At 47.4% G+C, this 19,864-nt stretch overlaps 1 protein-coding gene across 3 annotated transcripts in view; it reads right to left on the reverse strand.

Annotated features, from left to right (window-relative positions):
- Window positions 1–5,939: 5,939 nt before the first annotated feature.
- The window catches only part of NTAQ1 (N-terminal glutamine amidase 1), a 33,081-nt gene continuing 19,156 nt past the window's right edge, over window positions 5,940–19,864 (reverse strand). For all 3 annotated transcript variants that reach the window (XM_088453119.1, XM_088453118.1, XM_088453117.1), the window contains one exon: window positions 5,940–6,571. In XM_088453119.1, coding sequence (XP_088309245.1) covers window positions 6,465–6,571 — 107 coding nt within the window. In that variant the 3' untranslated portion in view covers window positions 5,940–6,464. The remainder of the gene's footprint in view (window positions 6,572–19,864) is intronic.

Raw genomic sequence — 19,864 nt, forward strand, 5'->3', positions numbered from 1 at the left:
AGGGGATAATGTGTAGGGCGCGTGCCTGTGTATCCCCGTATTCAATTAGGAATTGGCAAAAACGGGATCCGGCAGAAAGGTATCGAAAAGTCCTGTCACTTTTGGGGATATCAGCCTATCACACCCCGCGACAGGTGCATTAATGCGTCTTTGAAGAAGTGGTGAAGAATAGTATTTAGCTTCATTTATTTATTTTTTTAAAGAACTAGTCCCGTCAAATTTGGGGTACATGAAAATGGGTGCAGGCATATTTTTAAGTCCCTAAAGTGAAGTTTTAAAATACTTCAAAAATCCACCTGCCGCAACCACTAGCATTCTAGAAAACACCTGCCGCATACTTGGGGACCGCCCCTGAGTAAATTTGGCTAGTTTTTAAGTTTGTCCTCCAACTTTTTTTTTTCCCCGCCCCCAAAACCACTTTTTTTGGGGTGACCTACACTAATATTTTTACATTTTTTTGACACAGATTACTTTAAGGGGACATTCCAAGGGGTGCAGGGTACTTTTTTTTTTTAAAGTCTGCACCCCAAAACCTCAATTCTGCACTTTTTTTCGCCACCTATTCAGTGGTGAAAACTTATCCCCATTTTTTGACAAGGACTTTTCGCACCTGCAAAAAATCTTTGAAATTGAATATGGAGATAAGTGAAAATGTCGAAAATGAATTATCGCTGCTAATTGAATATGGCCCATAGAATGAAAAGTCGCAAGCTTCCCCAAACTGTGCATGAGAAGCAAATTGCCACAGATCATGTTTGTGAGGCTTACTTCGATGCAGACTGTCCTCCAGCATCACGTCACAATTTGTTGCAGTAAGAAGAGTGTTGTGGTTCCGGCAGTGGATTGCGGATATCCGGTCTAATGTGCGACATTATTGAGCGATTACACGATTACGACAACATAATCGTGCAATCGCTCAGTAATCGGGCACAAATCGTGCTAATTAATGTCGAAAACGACCAGCGATGCGCGCTTCCGCTGGTCGTTTCCGACATCAATCATCGGCCGAACAAGCTGGTCAATCTGCCGATAACAACAGATAGACCATGTTCAGGGATGATTGTTCAGTGTAGGTACAGCACAGGGTCTGTGCCGGCGGACACAGATTCCAGGCCTCTTGCGTGAGCCGGCACCGTCCAACCTGCAGGAAGCTTCAACTTCCATGGTCTGGCCGAAGGAGCAACCATCAGTTGCGATGTCGGTCGCAGTGCTGGGATCACAAATGCAGCAAAGGTGTCTAGCACCTCCTTCTGCATTTGCATTGGAGAGGGACAGATTTGCACAGCCGCTTGTGTGCAGCAGTATAGATCCGTCCATCTGTGAATCAGGCCCTAATGGGGCCTATCCATTAGGCGACCTGAAAAACCTTCAGGTCGCCTAGGTGCCCGCACTAAACGTCATTCAGTGCAGAGACCGACCTATCTGGGAACAGGAAGATTCCACAGATAGTCGGACTCGGCAAGGACCCAGCATGCACACGCATTGCTGCTTCTTGCCGGCTATCCATTAGACGACTTTCTGAACTTTCCGACCAATACCTCCTGTTTTTGGTCGGATCGTTTAAAAAGTCGTCTAATGGATAGGTCACTTTAATCCTCTCTGACAGTTGTGTCCTGTATCAGATCAAGCAGGCACAGGGAGTCACAACATTATTGAAAAACAGGTCCTTTACTGATATGGTCAGATATGACATCCAAAGCCAAGGTTCTGGAAATTGATGGCTTAGCTAATACTGGGCATACACTTATCTGTCAGATATCTGTCCAATCTGGCTGGTTGGAATGAAAGCCTGGTAATGTATTGGAGCAAATGACAATAGAAATTTGCTTCCAAACACTAGAAAAAGGACCAAATTTTCCTTCCCACCAGACAGATTTGACAGATATCTGACAGATAATTGTACAGTGTATGCCCAGCATTAGTAATTTTCATGCTACTACAAGCAAGGAAACGGTCTACAGCAGAGGTTCTCAAATGCGATCAAAGCTCCCCAACAGTTCAGGTTTTAGAGATATCCATGGTTGAGCACAGGTGGCTTAATTAGTGCCTCAGTCAATTTGATTTAACCACCTGTGCTCAGCCATGGATCTCTCTAAAACCTGAATGGTTGAGGACTGCGTTTGGGAACCTCTGGTCTAAAGCCAAACCATATTACACGATTTGGGTCATTTTCAGGAGGTGGCGCACTGATAGGAACATAGAGCCTGATTCAGAGCCGGTCGCTATTTGCGCTCGCTCGTCCAGAAAATAGGGGTGGCTATTCAAATGAACCGTTCGCTGTTTGCGGTCTGTTCACGCCTCTAGGTCTGAACGAGCGAACAAAACTTGCGGTCGTTTTTTGGGAAACTACGCCCCTTGGCCGCTCGCATCCTACGTCATGTCCGCTATTTATTAGATTAATCGAGTACATCGAAAAGGGTATGAGCTGCTCGCTATTCTTGGGGTTGGTTTTTGCTACCACAATTTTGCGAGCAGTTCTGGCTAAAAAAAACAAACCCAGTGACGTGGTCAATGACGCTGCTGTTTTAAATATGCACACCCATAAAACGCCCGTTTTGACCTTTAAGCACGCCTGCGATCGGATCTCCACTCCCCGTTTTCAAGCACCTTCCCCTGTTACCACCCACATACGCCTCATCCTGTCACTCAAAATAGCAGGCATTCGCTATTTTGCGAGCACATGAATTTCGGCCGCACTGACTGGTTCGCGCATGCGTATAACGATCCATACGCATGCGCAGTTGGGCAACCATCGCTCGGAGCGAACGAGCTGCCACTTACGAGTGGTTCTGAATCAGGCCCATAGGTCCTAGCAAGCCATCAATAAAATAAATACTGGACTTCCTTCAAGATGGTATTGATAAAAGGATTGGTAGGCAATAAGCACCCTCAATGTCCAAATTTCAGCTGTAGAAGCACAACTGCATAAGTGATAAGGGGGTCTAATTACTAAGCCTTGGATCGAGAGATAAAGTGAACAGTTATAAAGTACCAGCCAATCAGCTCCTAACTGCAAGTCACAGGCTTTGTTTCAAAAATGAAAGTTAGGAGCTGATTGGTTGGTAATTTATCTCCATCCAAGGCTTAGTAAATAGACCCCAAGGATTCCTCCAGGCAAAAAAAATAAAATTTACAACTTTCTTTTGCCCAACACACACACACACACACACACACACACACAAATCTACAAATATAAGAGAATTATAGGAAACCTAATTTTTTTTTATTACATACTATTTTTTTTTACCTCTATGATTCCACTCTGTTATTTTAATTATTTGTAAGGAATCATTTTAATAAAAATATTTTTCTGTTCCTAAAAAAAAAAAAAGAAAAAAAAACTTTAAATACTACCCCTATATAAGCAGATGATGATGATATATTGTAGAAGGGGTCTTTACAGTGGAGAAACCAGAGTCACTAATGAAATCTAGTACAGATGGATACCTGTACACCTTTTTGGTTTGTCTGAAGTGTGGGTGTGTACAGATTACACATATAGGACACGCTAGCATTTAGCTGCACGGTATGCAGTCAGGAAGCCGGCGGACCTATTCCCGACTGCTTAATCATGGCGAGGGTTAAATGACAGGCGTCTAAATCTAGACGCCCATCGTTTTACTGATGCCGGGAGACCGCGCGGATACCCACAGGGGGGTGGGGGGGAGGGTTTAGGGTTCCCGGAGGGACTTAGGGTTAGGAACCCCCCTGGGAGGTTGGGTTTAGGCTAGGGGAAGGGGGGGGGGGGGACTTGGGTTTTGGCGGCAGGGAAGGGGGGATTAGTGTTAGGCACAGGGGGGGAAGGTTAGGGTTAGGGGATAGAATTAGGTTAGACAATACTTACCTTGGACGATCGGGATTTCCTCCTCTGCCGGGAATCCAACCACCGGGCATAGGACCGGTGGTAAATCATACCGATTCCAGCTGTACAGGACACTGCATGACTAGCCCAAACGAGGGCTTTTAGGCAAGCCTAAAGTGTTCCCAAATCAGCTTGTAACCTGCATAAGTACTGCACTACACAACACACACACACACAGAGAAGTGCAGTCACATGTCCCTATGTAGACTGATGTAATTCTGCCACTCACACCTGTGTATAGCGATGGGACAGAGGAAGTCTAACGTAGGCTGAATACAGTAAATGTGGATCATTCGGACCTGTATGAAACACAACTATGCTGTCAGGTGAAGTCTCTCTAAAAAGGCAGATACAACTACCCATGCTGCAGATAAGAACTTGTTATAAACCGGGTACATAGGCTGGAGACGCAGCAACATACGCATCTCCAGATATGTGCGGCACTGCGCATACGCGGAATCACACTACTTTCCTGTACTTATTTGTTTCGGAGTACCTTACCATTGTTTTGCCAACAGCACTACGTCACAGAATATACTGTACCTTACTAGCGAAAATCGGTCCATGCAAGCTATACCAAAAACGTTTTCCATCTTTCCATTCCTTAAAGAAACTGTGGATTTTTTTTTTGCAGCACAAGCGTCTGCTGTTCAAATTCTTCATCACTTTTACTTTTTTTTGTATATCCTCAAAACTTTATTTGTAACATTATTACGCTTTACACGTAACTTATTCCCAGATGCTCATAAATAGGAATCTGGATCAGACTCAACCCCCCATTTCCCCAAGGAACAAACAGATTAGATATTAGATATCATTGTCCAGACTCGCGACCTCCCACCCTGCCCAGATTGACTCTTTATAGATTTTGTCCAAACAAAACAAAAAAATGAATAATCTTATTAAATACAAAATGTGATTAAGACCACGATTATTCAGCACTTAGAGATGCAAAAACAAACAATGTATGGACGTAATCTTTCCAAATAACTTACTTTTAAGTAAGGAACTAATGAGGGCAAACTGTTTTCTGTACAGTCTACAATACGAGAGTGATTGCAGCTTGGTTACAGTGGAGATTATTCTCCAGTATAAGCCTTTGGGCCTGATTCAGAGCCGTTCGCTATTTGTGGTCGTTCGTTCAAAAACAAGGGGTGGCTATTCAAATGATCCGTTCGCAAATTGCAGTCTGTTCCCACCTCTAAGTCTGAACGAGCGAGCAAAACATACGCTCGTTTTTTTGATAAAAACGCCCCCTGGCCGCACGCACCATACGTCATGTCCGCTATTTATTAGATTAATCGAGTACATCGTACAGCGTATGAACTGCTCGCTATTCTTGTGGTTGGTGTTTTCAACCGCTATTTTGCGAGCAGTTCTGAGTTAAAAAAAACCAAGTGACGTGGTCAATGACGCTGCTGTATTAAATATGCACTCCCTTAAAACGCCTGTTTTGACCTTTAAGCACGCCTGCGTTCGGATCTCCACTCCCCGTTTTCAAGCACCTTCCCCTGTTACCACCCACATACGCCTCATTCTGTCACTCAAAATAGCAGGCCCTCGCTATATTGCGTACCAACGATTTTCGGCCGCACTGACTGGTTCGCGCATGCGTACTAAAAACCGTACGCATGCGCAGATGTGCGAACATCGCTCGGAACGAGCGTACTGCCGCTAGCGAGTGGCTCTGAATGAGGGCCTTTGTTCCCCTGAGACTTGCAAACAGTACATCGAACTTAAAAAGTGACCTCAATGTGGAGGACTGATCAAGCCAGCACTAGTGAGAGGTAATATTATTGCTGATCTACCAGGGGGGACTGATAAATCAGAAGTAGTACTCAAACAGATTAGATATAAATTTAGTTTCTATCATTGTGGCTTAAATACAGCATTCCCTAATGAACACATCTGATGAGTGCGGAGCTGTATTTAGTCCCTGAAATCTTATTAACACCGCAATAAATCCAGCTTATGGTGCGATTATTCAGTAAAGGCAATGGGATGGATTGGTAGGAGGGGGGGGGGGGGGGGGGGAGTGGAGGAGAGTTTGAAGAAACACACACAAAAGGGCAAATAATGAAAATAAAAATAACATTTAATGTGCCTTCAATTTGACAACACCACGTATTACATTACCAAGTAGAGCAAGTTATATTTTTATTGCCAAATGAACCAAGAACGTCCATTAACAGCATTTTATATTTTTAAAAACACAGAATCCAGTTCTATTTTCCAGTGCCATCGTCATAGGACCTGGGAGAGGAATACGGTCGGTTAATGTCGAGTTTCCAAATTGTGTGGTTTTTGTTATTTTTTTTTTTTTTTAGGAAATTTCCCTGTATCACTACAATGGTTATTTTGTCTTTTAGCTGTAGGTTTAGTTAAATGTATCTGCTGGTGATAAAGAGAGAGAGAGATCAGGTACACGGAGCTCGCTGTATGACCTCTCCCTGTATCAGGGTCCTCTCCGCGCACTGGACGGCTACAGCAGCCGAGCGAAGGGACACTTACAAAGCAATGAATGAATTATGCAAGGTGGAAACTTATTCTGAACAATGGAGAGTTCAGCTGCATTGTCTTCATGAATTAGGACACCAAAATGTCAAACGGGTGTGCTGAAACGCTCTGTGAATTCTTCTAATGTGTACACCGTGCCATAGCCCGCTTGTGCCTCCATACTGATAAAGTCCTCCAAGTTCATACAGGATTCTGGAACAAAAAGTAAATAAAATGAAAACAAGCTTTTAAAATCTTCATATCAGAGTAACATTAAAAAACAACACCTATATTAGGGGTATATAAATACCAGCATGCCCCGACTAGTAACATTCACTTTTGTACACTTGTATCAAAGTCTGCATTGTTTATATATTGTATGTGCACATATGTGAAAGCTGTGTTCAAAGCATACAAGCTCTGTCCTCACCAACACATCCCTCATCTCCTGATATACTCTGTGCTGCTGGGGATCCTACTCCTACCACTATATAACTCTCAGTCTGTGGCTTCCTGCTGCCTCCATTCCCCTTCTCACATCATGTCACTGCCCCTGTAACATGCAGCCCTGTCCTCACTAACATATCCCTCATCTCCTGATATACTCTGTGCTGCTGGGGACCCTACCCCTACCACTATACAGCCATGGCCAAAAGTTTTGAGAATGACACAAGTACTGATTTTCACAAAGTCTGCTGCTTTAGTTTTTAAGATGGCAATTTGCATATACTCCAGAATGTCATGAAGAGTGATCAAATGAATTGCAATTAATTGCAAAGTCCCTCTTTGCCATGACAATGAACTTTATCCCAAAAACAACATTTCCACTGCATTACAGCCCTGCTACAAAAGGACCAGCTGACAAGTCAGTGTTTCTCTCGTTAACACAAGTGAGTGTTGATGAGGACAAGGCTGGAGATAACTCCATCATGCTGATTGAGTTAGAATAACAGACTGGAAACTTTAAAAAGGAGGGTGGAGCTTGAAAATTAATTGTTCTTCCTCTGTTAACCATGGTTACCTGCAAGGAAACACGTGCGGTCATCATTGCCTTGCACAAGAAGGGTTTCACAGGCAAAGATATTGCTGCTAGTAAAATTGCACCTAAATCAACCATTTATCGGCTCATCTAGAACGTCAAGGAGAGAGGTTATATAGTTGTGAAGGCGGCTTCAGGGCGCCCAAGAACGTCCAGCAAGCGCCAGGACCGTCTCCTAAAAGTTGATTCAGCTGCGGGTTAGGAATGGGTATGAAATACCGCCGGCCGCAAGGGCGGCAGCCCGACATGAGCAGAGTTCGAAGCAGCAGAAGCCCGACAGTGCTGGAAATCCCGATCGTGGATAGGTGAGTATCTACTAACCTAACCCCCCTAACCCTCCTTAGGGGTGCCTAACCCTAACATCCCCCCCCAAGTGCCTAACACTAACCACCCCCTTCCCCGCTGCCTAAACCTAAGTCCCCCGGGGGGGTGCCTAACCCTAACCCTCCCGGGGGGGGGGGTGCCTAACCCTAAGTCCCCCTCGGGAGCCGTAAACCTAACCCGCCCCCCCTACGGCTGTCCGCTCGCGGCGCCCGGCATCACTACGGTCGTGATGCCGGGCGCCGGTCTCCCGGCGTCGGGGAAATGTGGGCGTCTACATCTAGTCGCCCGGCATTTCACCCTTGCCGGGATATGACAGTCGGGAAGCCGGCTGCCGGTATTTAGGCAGTCGGCTTCCCGATTGCATACCGCGGGATGGGGGCACCAGAAGTTGAGTGACAGCATGCCAGGACGAATTGCAGAGGTCCTGAAAAAGAAGGGTCAACACTGCAGATATTGACACTTTGCATAAAATTTATGTAATTGTCAATAAAAGCCTTTGACATTTATGAAATGCTTGTAATTTTACTTCAGTATACCATAGTAACATCTGACAAAATGGTCTAAATACACTGAAGCAGCAAACTTTGTGAAAACCAATACTTGTGTCATTCTCAAAACGTTTGCCCATGGCTGTATAATGCTCAGTCTGTGGCTTCCTGCTGCCTCCATTCCCCTCCTCACATCATGTCACCACCCCTGTAACTTGCAGCCCTGTCCTCACTAACACATCACTAATTTCCTGATGTACTCTGTGCTGCTGGGGAGTGCCACTTTCACTAGCAATTGCGTCTAAAGACGCAGTAGCGCTGGCACAGAACGCCATGTTCAGAAGGGAAAGTAGCCTCTGCCCCAGGGCTGGTGCAAGCTTCAATGGTGCATCAGACGGATTGTCGTCGCTGTATGGGGGCGTCCCCGTATTGTCAACATCGGTTGGGATAAAGACGATGCCGCGCACGTATGCACCCCTGAAATCAGCCCATACTGTCTTTGTCCCTATCCTCACTAACATAACGAAATGATTGGGCAGGCAATGGTCTCATCACAACAGTTCTCTATAAAAACACTCTGTGCTGCTGTTAACATTACACTAATCTGACTGGCTACAGATTGCTTCTGCACCACCAAAATCAAAACAGGATCCACATGTAGGTGGTGACCCCTAGTCCGATGCACCTTAAAGCACTGCTTTCAGAGCGGTAATGGTGTGCAATAGTGGCAGCTGGAATATTATTGGTCCCTAGAGGACACTATTTTACATACACATTGAGGACAAACATCTCATGGTAAACATTGAATGGTATTAAGACCTTTGGTGCATAGGTGTTATGGAGCGGTCTAGGTTCTCACTGCTGATTAATGTATTAATATTTAAAAGAAAAAAAAAACCCCGCCCCGAGCCCATCAGGAGGAGCTCTGAGCAGCTCTATGTAAAGCTAGCACCTCCGTCACAGCCCCGCCCCCAGCCCATCAGGAGGAGCTCTGGGCAGCTCTATGTAAAGCTAGTACCTCAGTCACAGCCCCGCCCCCAGCCCATCAGGAGGAGCTCTCAGCAGCTCTATGTAAAGCTAGCACCTCAGTCACAGCCCCGCCCCGCCCCCATCAGGAGGAGCTCTCAGCAGCTCTATGTAAAGCTAGCACCTCAGTCACAGCCCCGCCCCCATCAGGAGGAGCTCTGAGTAGCTCTATGTAAAGCTAGCACCTCAGTCACAGCCCCGCCCCGAGCCCATCAGGAGGAGCTCTGAGCAGCTCTATGTAAAGCTAGCACCTCAGTCACAGCCCCATCCCGAGCCCATCAGGAGGAGCTCTCAGCAGCTCTATGTAAAGCTAGCACCTCAGTCACAGCCCCACCCCGAGCCCATCAGGAGGAGCTCTGAACAGCTCTATGTAAAGCTAGCACCTCAGTCACAGCCCCACCCCCAGCCCATCAGGAGGAGCTCTCAGCAGCTCTATGTAAAGCTAGTACCTCAGTCACAGCCCCATCCCGAGCCCATCAGGAGGAGCTCTCAGCAGCTCTATGTAAAGCTAGCACCTCAGTCACAGCCCCGCCCCGCCCCCATCAGGAGGAGCTCTGAGTAGCTCTATGTAAAGCTAGCACCTCAGTCACAGCCCCGCCCCGAGCCCATCAGGAGGAGCTCTGAGCAGCTCTATGTAAAGCTAGCACCTCAGTCACAGCCCCATCCCGAGCCCATCAGGAGGAGCTCTCAGCAGCTCTATGTAAAGCTAGCACCTCAGTCACAGCCCCGCCCCGAGCCCATCAGGAGGAGCTCTGAACAGCTCTATGTAAAGCTAGCACCTCAGTCACAGCCCCACCCCCAGCCCATCAGGAGGAGCTCTCAGCAGCTCTATGTAAAGCTAGTACCTCAGTCACAGCCCCGCCCCCAGCCCATCAGGAGGAGCTCTGGGCAGCTCTATGTAAAGCTAGCACCTCAGTCACAGCCCCGCCCCGAGCCCATCAGGAGGAGCTCTGAGCAGCTCTATGTAAAGCTAGCACCTCCGTCACAGCCCCGCCCTGAGACCATCAGGAGGAGCTCTGAGCAGCTCTATGTAAAGCTAGCACCTCAGTCACAGCCCCGCCCTGAGCCCATCAGGAGGAGCTCTCAGCAGCTCTATGTAAAGCTAGTACCTCAGTCACAGCCCCGCCCCCAGCCCATCAGGAGGAGCTCTCAGCAGCTCTATGTAAAGCTAGTACCTCCATCACAGCCCCGCCCCGAGCCCATCAGGAGGAGCTCTCAGCAGCTCTATGTAAAGCTAGTACCTCAGTCACAGCCCCACCCCGAGCCCATCAGGAGGAGCTCTGAGCAGCTCTATGTAAAGCTAGCACCTCCGTCACAGCCCCGCCCCCAGCCCATCAGGAGGAGCTCTGGGCAGCTCTATGTAAAGCTAGCACCTCAGTCACAGCCCCACCCCGAGCCCATCAGGAGGAGCTCTCAGCAGCTCTATGTAAAGCTAGCACCTCAGTCACAGCCCCACCCCGAGCCCATCAGGAGGAGCTCTCAGCAGCTCTATGTAAAGCTAGTACCTCCATCACAGCCCCGCCCCGAGCCCATCAGGAGGAGCTCTCAGCAGCTCTATGTAAAGCTAGCACCTCAGTCACAGCCCCATCCCGAGCCCATCAGGAGGAGCTCTCAGCAGCTCTATGTAAAGCTAGCACCTCAGTCACAGCCCCGCCCCGAGCCCATCAGGAGGAGCTCTGGGCAGCTCTATGTAAAGCTAGCACCTCAGTCACAGCCCCATCCCGAGCCCATCAGGAGGAGCTCTGGGCAGCTCTATGTAAAGCTAGCACCTCAGTCACAGCCCCACCCCGAGCCCATCAGGAGGAGCTCTGAGCAGCTCTATGTAAAGCTAGCACCTCAGTCACAGCCCCACCCCGAGCCCATCAGGAGGAGCTCTGAGCAGCTCTATGTAAAGCTAGCACCTCAGTCACAGTCCCGCCCCGCCCCCATCAGGAGGAGCTCTCAGCAGCTCTATGTAAAGCTAGCACCTCAGTCACAGCCCCGCCCCGAGCCCATCAGGAGGAGCTCTGGGCAGCTCTATGTAAAGCTAGCACCTCAGTCACAGCCCCGCCCCGAGCCCATCAGGAGGAGCTCTGGGCAGCTCTATGTAAAGCTAGCACCTCAGTCACAGCCCCACCCCGAGCCCATCAGGAGGAGCTCTGAGCAGCTCTATGTAAAGCTAGCACCTCAGTCACAGCCCCACCCCCAGCCCATCAGGAGGAGCTCTGAGCAGCTCTATGTAAAGCTAGTACCTCAGTCACAGCCCCGCCCCCAGCCCATCAGGAGGAGCTCTCAGCAGCTCTATGTAAAGCTAGTACCTCAGTCACAGCCCCGCCCCCAGCCCATCAGGAGGAGCTCTCAGCAGCTCTATGTAAAGCTAGCACCTCAGTCACAGCCCCACCCCGAGCCCATCAGGAGAAGCTCTCAGCAGCTCTATGTAAAGCTAGCACCTCAGTCACAGCCCCGCCCCGAGCCCATCAGGAGGAGCTCTCAGCAGCTCTATGTAAAGCTAGCACCTCAGTCACAGCCCCGCCCCCAGCCCATCAGGAGGAGCTCTGGGCAGCTCTATGTAAAGCTAGCACCTCAGTCACAGCCCCACCACGAGCCCATCAGGAGGAGCTCTGGGCAGCTCTATGTAAAGCTAGCACCTCAGTCACAGCCCCGCCCCGAGCCCATCAGGAGGAGCTCTCAGCAGCTCTATGTAAAGCTAGTACCTCAGTCACAGCCCCACCCCCAGCCCATCAGGAGGAGCTCTGGGCAGCTCTATGTAAAGCTAGCACCTCAGTCACAGCCCCGCCCCCAGCCCATCAGGAGGAGCTCTGAGCAGCTCTATGTAAAGCTAGCACCTCCGTCACAGCCCCGCCCTGAGACCATCAGGAGGAGCTCTGAGCAGCTCTATGTAAAGCTAGCACCTCAGTCACAGCCCCACCCCGAGCCCATCAGGAGGAGCTCTCAGCAGCTCTATGTAAAGCTAGCACCTCAGTCACAGCCCCGCCCTGAGCCCATCAGGAGGAGCTCTGAGCAGCTCTATGTAAAGCTAGTACCTCAGTCACAGCCCCGCCCCCAGCCCATCAGGAGGAGCTCTGAGCAGCTCTATGTAAAGCTAGCACCTCAGTCACAGCCCCGCCCCCAGCCCATCAGGAGGAGCTCTGGGCAGCTCTATGTAAAGCTAGCACCTCAGTCACAGCCCCACCCCGAGCCCATCAGGAGGAGCTCTCAGCAGCTCTATGTAAAGCTAGTACCTCAGTCACAGCCCCGCCCCCAGCCCATCAGGAGGAGCTCTGGGTAGCTCTATGTAAAGCTAGCACCTCAGTCACAGCCCCACCCCGAGCCCATCAGGAGGAGCTCTCAGCAGCTCTATGTAAAGCTAGTACCTCCATCACAGCCCCGCCCCGAGCCCATCAGGAGGAGCTCTCAGCAGCTCTATGTAAAGCTAGCACCTCAGTCACAGCCCCACCCCGAGCCCATCAGGAGGAGCTCTCAGCAGCTCTATGTAAAGCTAGCACCTCAGTCACAGCCCCACCCCGAGCCCATCAGGAGGAGCTCTCAGAAGCTCTATGTAAAGCTAGTACCTCAGTCACAGCCCCGCCCCCAGCCCATCAGGAGGAGCTCTGGGCAGCTCTATGTAAAGCTAGCACCTCAGTCACAGCCCCGCCCCGAGCCCATCAGGAGGAGCTCTGGGCAGCTCTATGTAAAGCTAGCACCTCAGTCACAGCCCCACCCCGAGCCCATCAGGAGGAGCTCTGAGCAGCTCTATGTAAAGCTAGTACCTCAGTCACAGCCCCACCCCGAGCCCATCAGGAGAAGCTCTGAGCAGCTCTATGTAAAGCTAGCACCTCAGTCACAGCCCCGCCCCGAGCCCATCAGGAGGAGCTCTCAGCAGCTCTATGTAAAGCTAGCACCTCAGTCACAGCCCCGCCCCCAGCCCATCAGGAGGAGCTCTGGGCAGCTCTATGTAAAGCTAGCACCTCAGTCACAGCCCCACCACGAGCCCATCAGGAGGAGCTCTGGGCAGCTCTATGTAAAGCTAGTACCTCAGTCACAGCCCCGCCCCGAGCCCATCAGGAGGAGCTCTCAGCAGCTCTATGTAAAGCTAGCACCTCAGTCACAGCCCCGCCCCCAGCCCATCAGGAGGAGCTCTGAACAGCTCTATGTAAAGCTAGTACCTCAGTCACAGCCCCACCCCGAGCCCATCAGGAGGAGCTCTGAGCAGCTCTATGTAAAGCTAGTACCTCAGTCACAGCCCCGCCCCGAGCCCATCAGGAGGAGCTCTCAGCAGCTCTATGTAAAGCTAGCACCTCAGTCACAGCCCCACCCCGAGCCCATCAGGAGGAGCTCTGAGCAGCTCTATGTAAAGCTAGCACCTCAGTCACAGCCCCACCCCGAGCCCATCAGGAGGAGCTCTGAGCAGCTCTATGTAAAGCTAGTACCTCAGTCACAGCCCCACCCCGAGCCCATCAGGAGGAGCTCTGAGCAGCTCTATGTAAAGCTAGTACCTCAGTCACAGCCCCACCCCGAGCCCATCAGGAGGAGCTCTGAGCAGCTCTATGTAAAGCTAGTACCTCAGTCACAGCCCCACCCCCAGCCCATCAGGAGGAGCTCTCAGCAGCTCTATGTAAAGCTAGCACCTCAGTCACAGCCCCACCCCGAGCCCATCAGGAGGAGCTCTGAGCAGCTCTATGTAAAGCTAGCACCTCAGTCACAGCCCCACCCCGAGCCCATCAGGAGGAGCTCTGGGCAGCTCTATGTAAAGCTAGCACCTCAGTCACAGCCCCACCACGAGCCCATCAGGAGGAGCTCTCAGCAGCTCTATGTAAAGCTAGTACCTCCGTCGCAGACCCGCCCCCAGCCCATCAGGAGAAGCTCTCAGCAGCTCTATGTAAAGCTAGCACCTCAGTCACAGCCCCGCCCCGAGCCCATCAGGAGGAGCTCTGGGCAGCTCTATGTAAAGCTAGCACCTCAGTCACAGCCCCGCCCCGAGCCCATCAGGAGGAGCTCTGGGCAGCTCTATGTAAAGCTAGCACCTCAGTCACAGCCCCACCACGAGCCCATCAGGAGGAGCTCTCAGCAGCTCTATGTAAAGCTAGTACCTCCGTCACAGACCCGCCCCCAGCCCATCAGGAGAAGCTCTCAGCAGCTCTATGTAAAGCTAGCACCTCAGTCACAGCCCCGCCCCGAGCCCATCAGGAGGAGCTCTGGGCAGCTCTATGTAAAGCTAGCACCTCAGTCACAGCCCCACCACGAGCCCATCAGGAGGAGCTCTGGGCAGCTCTATGTAAAGCTAGTACCTCAGTCACAGCCCCGCCCCGAGCCCATCAGGAGGAGCTCTCAGCAGCTCTATGTAAAGCTAGCACCTCAGTCACAGCCCCGCCCCGAGCCCATCAGGAGAAACCAGTGTTTTACCCAGCGCTCCCCTCTCTCATGCAAAGGAATAAAAAAGTGTAAAAGGATAAAAGTAGTTTAGCTGTCCCTGCGGACAGACGTACAGCCCATCGGCTTGGCTTACCCAGTGATAAGAGAATTTTTTGCAAGAAACAAAAAAAAGAGAGAACGACAAATATGCCTTTATTGGGGCACTCTTGAAAAAAGTGTGATATGCAAAGATAAGCTGAAATATGTTAAAACTTAACGTTTAATAAAGGAACCTTAAAATAAGTTCTCTCCCATAGGCAACTAACAATATAAACAATTTACATAAACAAATAAGAGGGTCAAAAAACTAAAAAAAATAACAGTTAAGACCAATCAGGATCAATTTAATAGTCAATAGAGGATATAACCTAGCTAATAAGAACGAATGGTCGCAGGTAATATGGGTGTAACACAAACGTAATGTAAAAATTGCACAAATGCGACAATTAATAATATGTATGGATTCTTAGTCACTCTATAAATAGACTTGACAATAAGAAAATGAATGTCAACATATATGGGCATATACATAAATACTTAATATTGCAATGTTAGCTAGGTTTTTAAAAGGCGAAAATATAAGTATGAAGGATCTCCGTCCCCAAGTACTATGTTGAAATCACAGAGGGCTGGGTAAATCACACACACAAAAAAAAAAAATATATAATAATAATAATTATATATATATATATATATATATATATATATATATATATACACACAACCAAATTGATCGTGCTTATAAATAAATTTAGCAGCACGGAATATTCTATGAAATCTATCGGCTTACTGCAGCCAAACGGTCTAGAACAGCCATCATAAATAATGATGGCGCTAATTGGATTAGTCAAAATTTATTATGAAACAGGTCACAACAACAATTCAAATGAATTTTATGCATACCAATAACATATCACCAGCGAGTAAACGATCAATGTACACTGGTATATAAACATTGTGCTAAGTATCACATAGGTAGGGATAGGTTTCAAGGAGGTCTAACTCTAAGGAGAAGACACTCTAGTTGTGTGATGATTAATCAATAGACAAGAAAAAAGCAGTAATGACAAAAATAGGCTATAACAGTTGATTAAGAGTGGCAGGTGAGTAAGAATATAGAAATCATACAGTACCACAAAAAAAAAAAAAAAAAAAGATAAAAAAAATGATATAGCAAAAAGGAATATACATAAATATACACGGTATACACCAACAAATCTGTCACAAAGATGGGGATATAGAGAAAGCACTGCTGAATAAAATAAGGCTTGGGGTAAAAAGTACCTGCAGTCACCTCTGCTTTCCCTTGTCTAAATCAAACAAGGGATGAGAGAGTAAATGACACGTTTAAGCCAGGTGAAACAACAGACAGCGCTTCTGCTGTCTGAGATAGTAGCAGCGTCTCTCCCCTGTTACCAACTGGCATTGCAGGGGGGATTCATCCCCTAAGGACTCAGATGAGAGAGCGCCTTGGAGAGATGGATAAAGTACCTGTATTAAGGGTTGATGGACCGGGGCTGCAGTGCCCTGTGTTAGGAGATCCTATTGCTGTATGCAAATGTGAGGACGCGCGTTTCGCCGGGACGGCTTGGTCACCTGATCACCGAAACTCGCTCTTGCTTACTGATAATTAAAGGACATGTGCCCAGTCATAGGGCTGTATTTAAGAGTGGCTGTAGGAGAAGCCTATCAGCGTGAGGTTAGTGTTCTGCCAATCGCAAGTGAGACAGAGGTCCAGAGGAGTGTTTGGAATAGGGAAATTTGCATATGTAAACAAAAAAGAGAGACATTGTGGTTGCTGATAATCTAGAACGCCGGAGAATCTACTTAAGTAACATAACACATTAAAAATAAGAAATACAACTATGAAAATTAAAACAAAATAGGTATATAGCACAGAAATAATAAGAAAACAATAAGAATTTGTTTTTTTTACAAGAATAAAATTAAAGCAATAAAGCGTCCAAAAGGCTCCTATGTAATTGAGATTGTTCCAAGCATAGAGACAGAAGGAAATGAGAATGAATAAGGAAAAATAATAAAAAACAGAAAGGGGGATGGTGGTGACATTAAAATATGTGGAAGAAAACAGTGAAGGGGAAGGGGGAAACTAAATAATAAACAATGAAAAGGGAAAATAAATGGAAAAACAAGGAACTGGGTGATTAATAGGAATGGGGGATATATAGGCAGAAAAAAAGGTGACTGAAAACCAAAAGTGTTGCTAAGATTAGATGAAGATATGTAAAAACAAAATGACATCGCAATATGGTGAAAGTAGGAAGAAAAATATAGTGAGAAGAATATTTTTTCTGGTGAAATATAGTCAAATTGACAGTGGATAAGTGTCACAAGTCCTGAGTGGTGGATCAAGAAAGGATATGCGAGATGCAAGGTGAATAGGAGAGCAGCAAAAATGAAAGGGAGGTATGGGAAGAATGCGGCAGTCATAAACTGCGGAATATAAAAGGAAGAAATATAGCGAGAGAGTGCATGAGTAAAAAAATATAAAATAAATAAAAATGCAATTACAAAGAATGAATAAAAATGAATAAATAAAGCTGATCATAAAATAAAAATTTAAAATAAATATGGAAATTGGTCATACAATTGTGTAGTATGGTCTATATAGTCAAATATAAAGAGAAAACAGATGGATAATAGCTGGGTAATAGACACATAACTCATTCAGTAAGGAATACACCAGAATGAAATGTTTTAATTTAAGCCTGTGGGCATTAAAGTCCCTAAGCGAAAGATCCACTCGCTTTCTTTTATTTGGAGGGCCTTATTCAAATCATCCCCTCTAAGGCCAAGTGAAAACCTTGAGATCTTGTGCCCGTCCAGAGTGTTTAAGGTGGAAATGCCTAGCCGCAGTCGTAAGCCGTTTCATTTTCCTGATGTCAGTTTCAGCATTTCGTATGTTGCCTAGGTGTTCAAGGATCCTGATTTTCATCACCCTTGATGTCATGCCGACATATCTTTTCTCACAGGAGCATGTAATGCAATAAATTAAATTTGTAGTTCTGCAATTGAAAAACTCTTCGATCTTAATAAATGGCCGAATTTATCAGTGACCATATCCACATATGCCGCACGGGTGGCTACCAATAGTGGTAGATGTTTTTTTGGGGAGCTAAGTAAAATGGCTTTTGACTAAGCGGTCTCTAAGGTTGGGTGCCCTTCGCCAGCTCATGTTGACTCTGTTTTCCAGACTGGCAGCTAGATCAGTATCTGATAGTAGGATATGCCAGTGTTTCTGAAGTGAGTCCCTAGCTTCTTTCCAGCTGTTACAGAAATCACCTATAAACCTTATCACATTGGTATTTTCTTCTACGAGTTTCTCACCGAAGATCAGAGTTTCTCTTTGAGTTCTTGAGACTTAATTTTGGGCTTTTTTAATTGATCTTTTACTGTATCCCCTTTCTTGCAGTCTGGATGTGAGATCTTTACTTAGAGTCTCAAAATGAATCTTCATCTGAGCAATTACGTCGTAATCTCAAGAATTCACCTTTCGGGATGTTATTGACAGTGGGGGGGGGGGGGGGGGAGTGAGAGTTGCTGTTATGCAGTAGACTATTCGTGGAAGTCTCTTTCCTGTATATCTCTGAACAGATTTTATTATTAGCTCCTTTAAAGATCCCAAGATCCAAGAAGGCAATACTGGTACTGCTACTATTGCATGAAAGTTTCAAGTTTATGTTGTTATTATTCAGGTATTTGCCGAATAGATCAAGTTCATTTTGCGATCCATCCCAAATCATTAGTATGTCGTCTATATAGCGCATCCAACTAATGATGTGTCGGGTATGGATATCATTGCAATCTTGAAAAACATGCTCTTTCTCCCACCACCCTAGGAAGAGGTTGGCGTATGTGGGTGCGCAGGCAGCCCCCATCGCCGTTCCTCTTATCTGTATATGAAAATGATTATTGAAAGTGAAGTAATTATAATGTAGGACAAAGGCATATTTGTCCCTCATTTTTTGTATCTTGCAAACAAATTCTCTTATTTATGTGTATTACACAAATCCCGTGGACGCACCACCAACAGAGTCATCCATAAATTTTAATACTTGTGATGGACCACAATGTTGGTATACAATAATTCGTACGTAATGTCCTGTTAATAATTATTTCTAAAATATTTTTTGAACTAGTGCAGACTCTTTACTTGTCTCACTTTAGGTTACCCAGTGCCCTGACAGTGTCCTACAGTCCTGCTCCCAGTGGAAACTTTCAGTCATTAATCATTCAGTGCATGCAAATGACGCCGAGAGCCACAATGTAACTGCAGCTATTTGGGGAGACAATGGTACACAGGAGGCACGGTGTTGCCCAGACTACTGCACTTCAAGGAGTTTAAATAATGTTTTAAACTTTAGAATAGTTGCCACATCTCCCTTCCCAGTAATAGTACTTTGGTGGGTTCTCCCTACTCAGAAGTAAACCACTGGTTCAATGTAGCAGGGTCCCGTCACTCTTATCTGGGATCTTTGATGATCAATAATTCTAGGAGAGATCAACATGGCAGCATGGAACTGCTTAATCCGGCTTCTCCTGTTACGGGTACAGCCGGGCAGCGCTGAAGGCGATCTGCAGGGGTCCCAGGTAGAACGCATTATTACAACTACACTATGCCATTGACCAATGCATCCATGAATTAGTGTTCACTCCAGGTCCTGCACCGGGCAGAGCGCTAGACCTAGAAAGGACACTGTAGCTTGTAGCACTTGCCCGAAAAGGGGGCGTGGTCATGAGGAAAAGGGTGTGTGTCTTTAAGACATGACCCTTTTACATAACTTTTGGGGAAGTGCCCAGCACTTACAGACATGCCGGGCTGCCCCCAACCTCTCCTCTCTCTGTGAACAGATGGCGTGCGCATGGCATCTATTCACAGGTGGTGATCGCTGAATAACTATTTTTCCCACCTGCGGGACAGCGCGGCCCGCGGGTGGGGACGGCACACGCCATGTTGTTTTAGCGGGGCACCAGATTTCACTATACACTGACATATACATGCAAGTGATGGGGGGGGGGGGGGCTCTACATGAAAGTAAATAAAACACAAGAAATGAAGGGATGCTGTACATCACCTCGTTAATGGAGCGTGTTCCACCTTCCCCCATCCGCTGCATCATCCGTTTCCCTCGTGTGACCCTTCCCTTCATCACCCCATATAGACCCATGCAGTACGTAGAATCGAGGATTCTAAACGCTTCAGGTGTTCCCATGGCC

Source organism: Taudactylus pleione, unplaced genomic scaffold, assembly GCF_031769625.1.
Source record: "Taudactylus pleione unplaced genomic scaffold, aTauple2 ptg000571l, whole genome shotgun sequence".
Taxonomy (NCBI): Eukaryota; Metazoa; Chordata; class Amphibia; order Anura; family Myobatrachidae; genus Taudactylus; species Taudactylus pleione.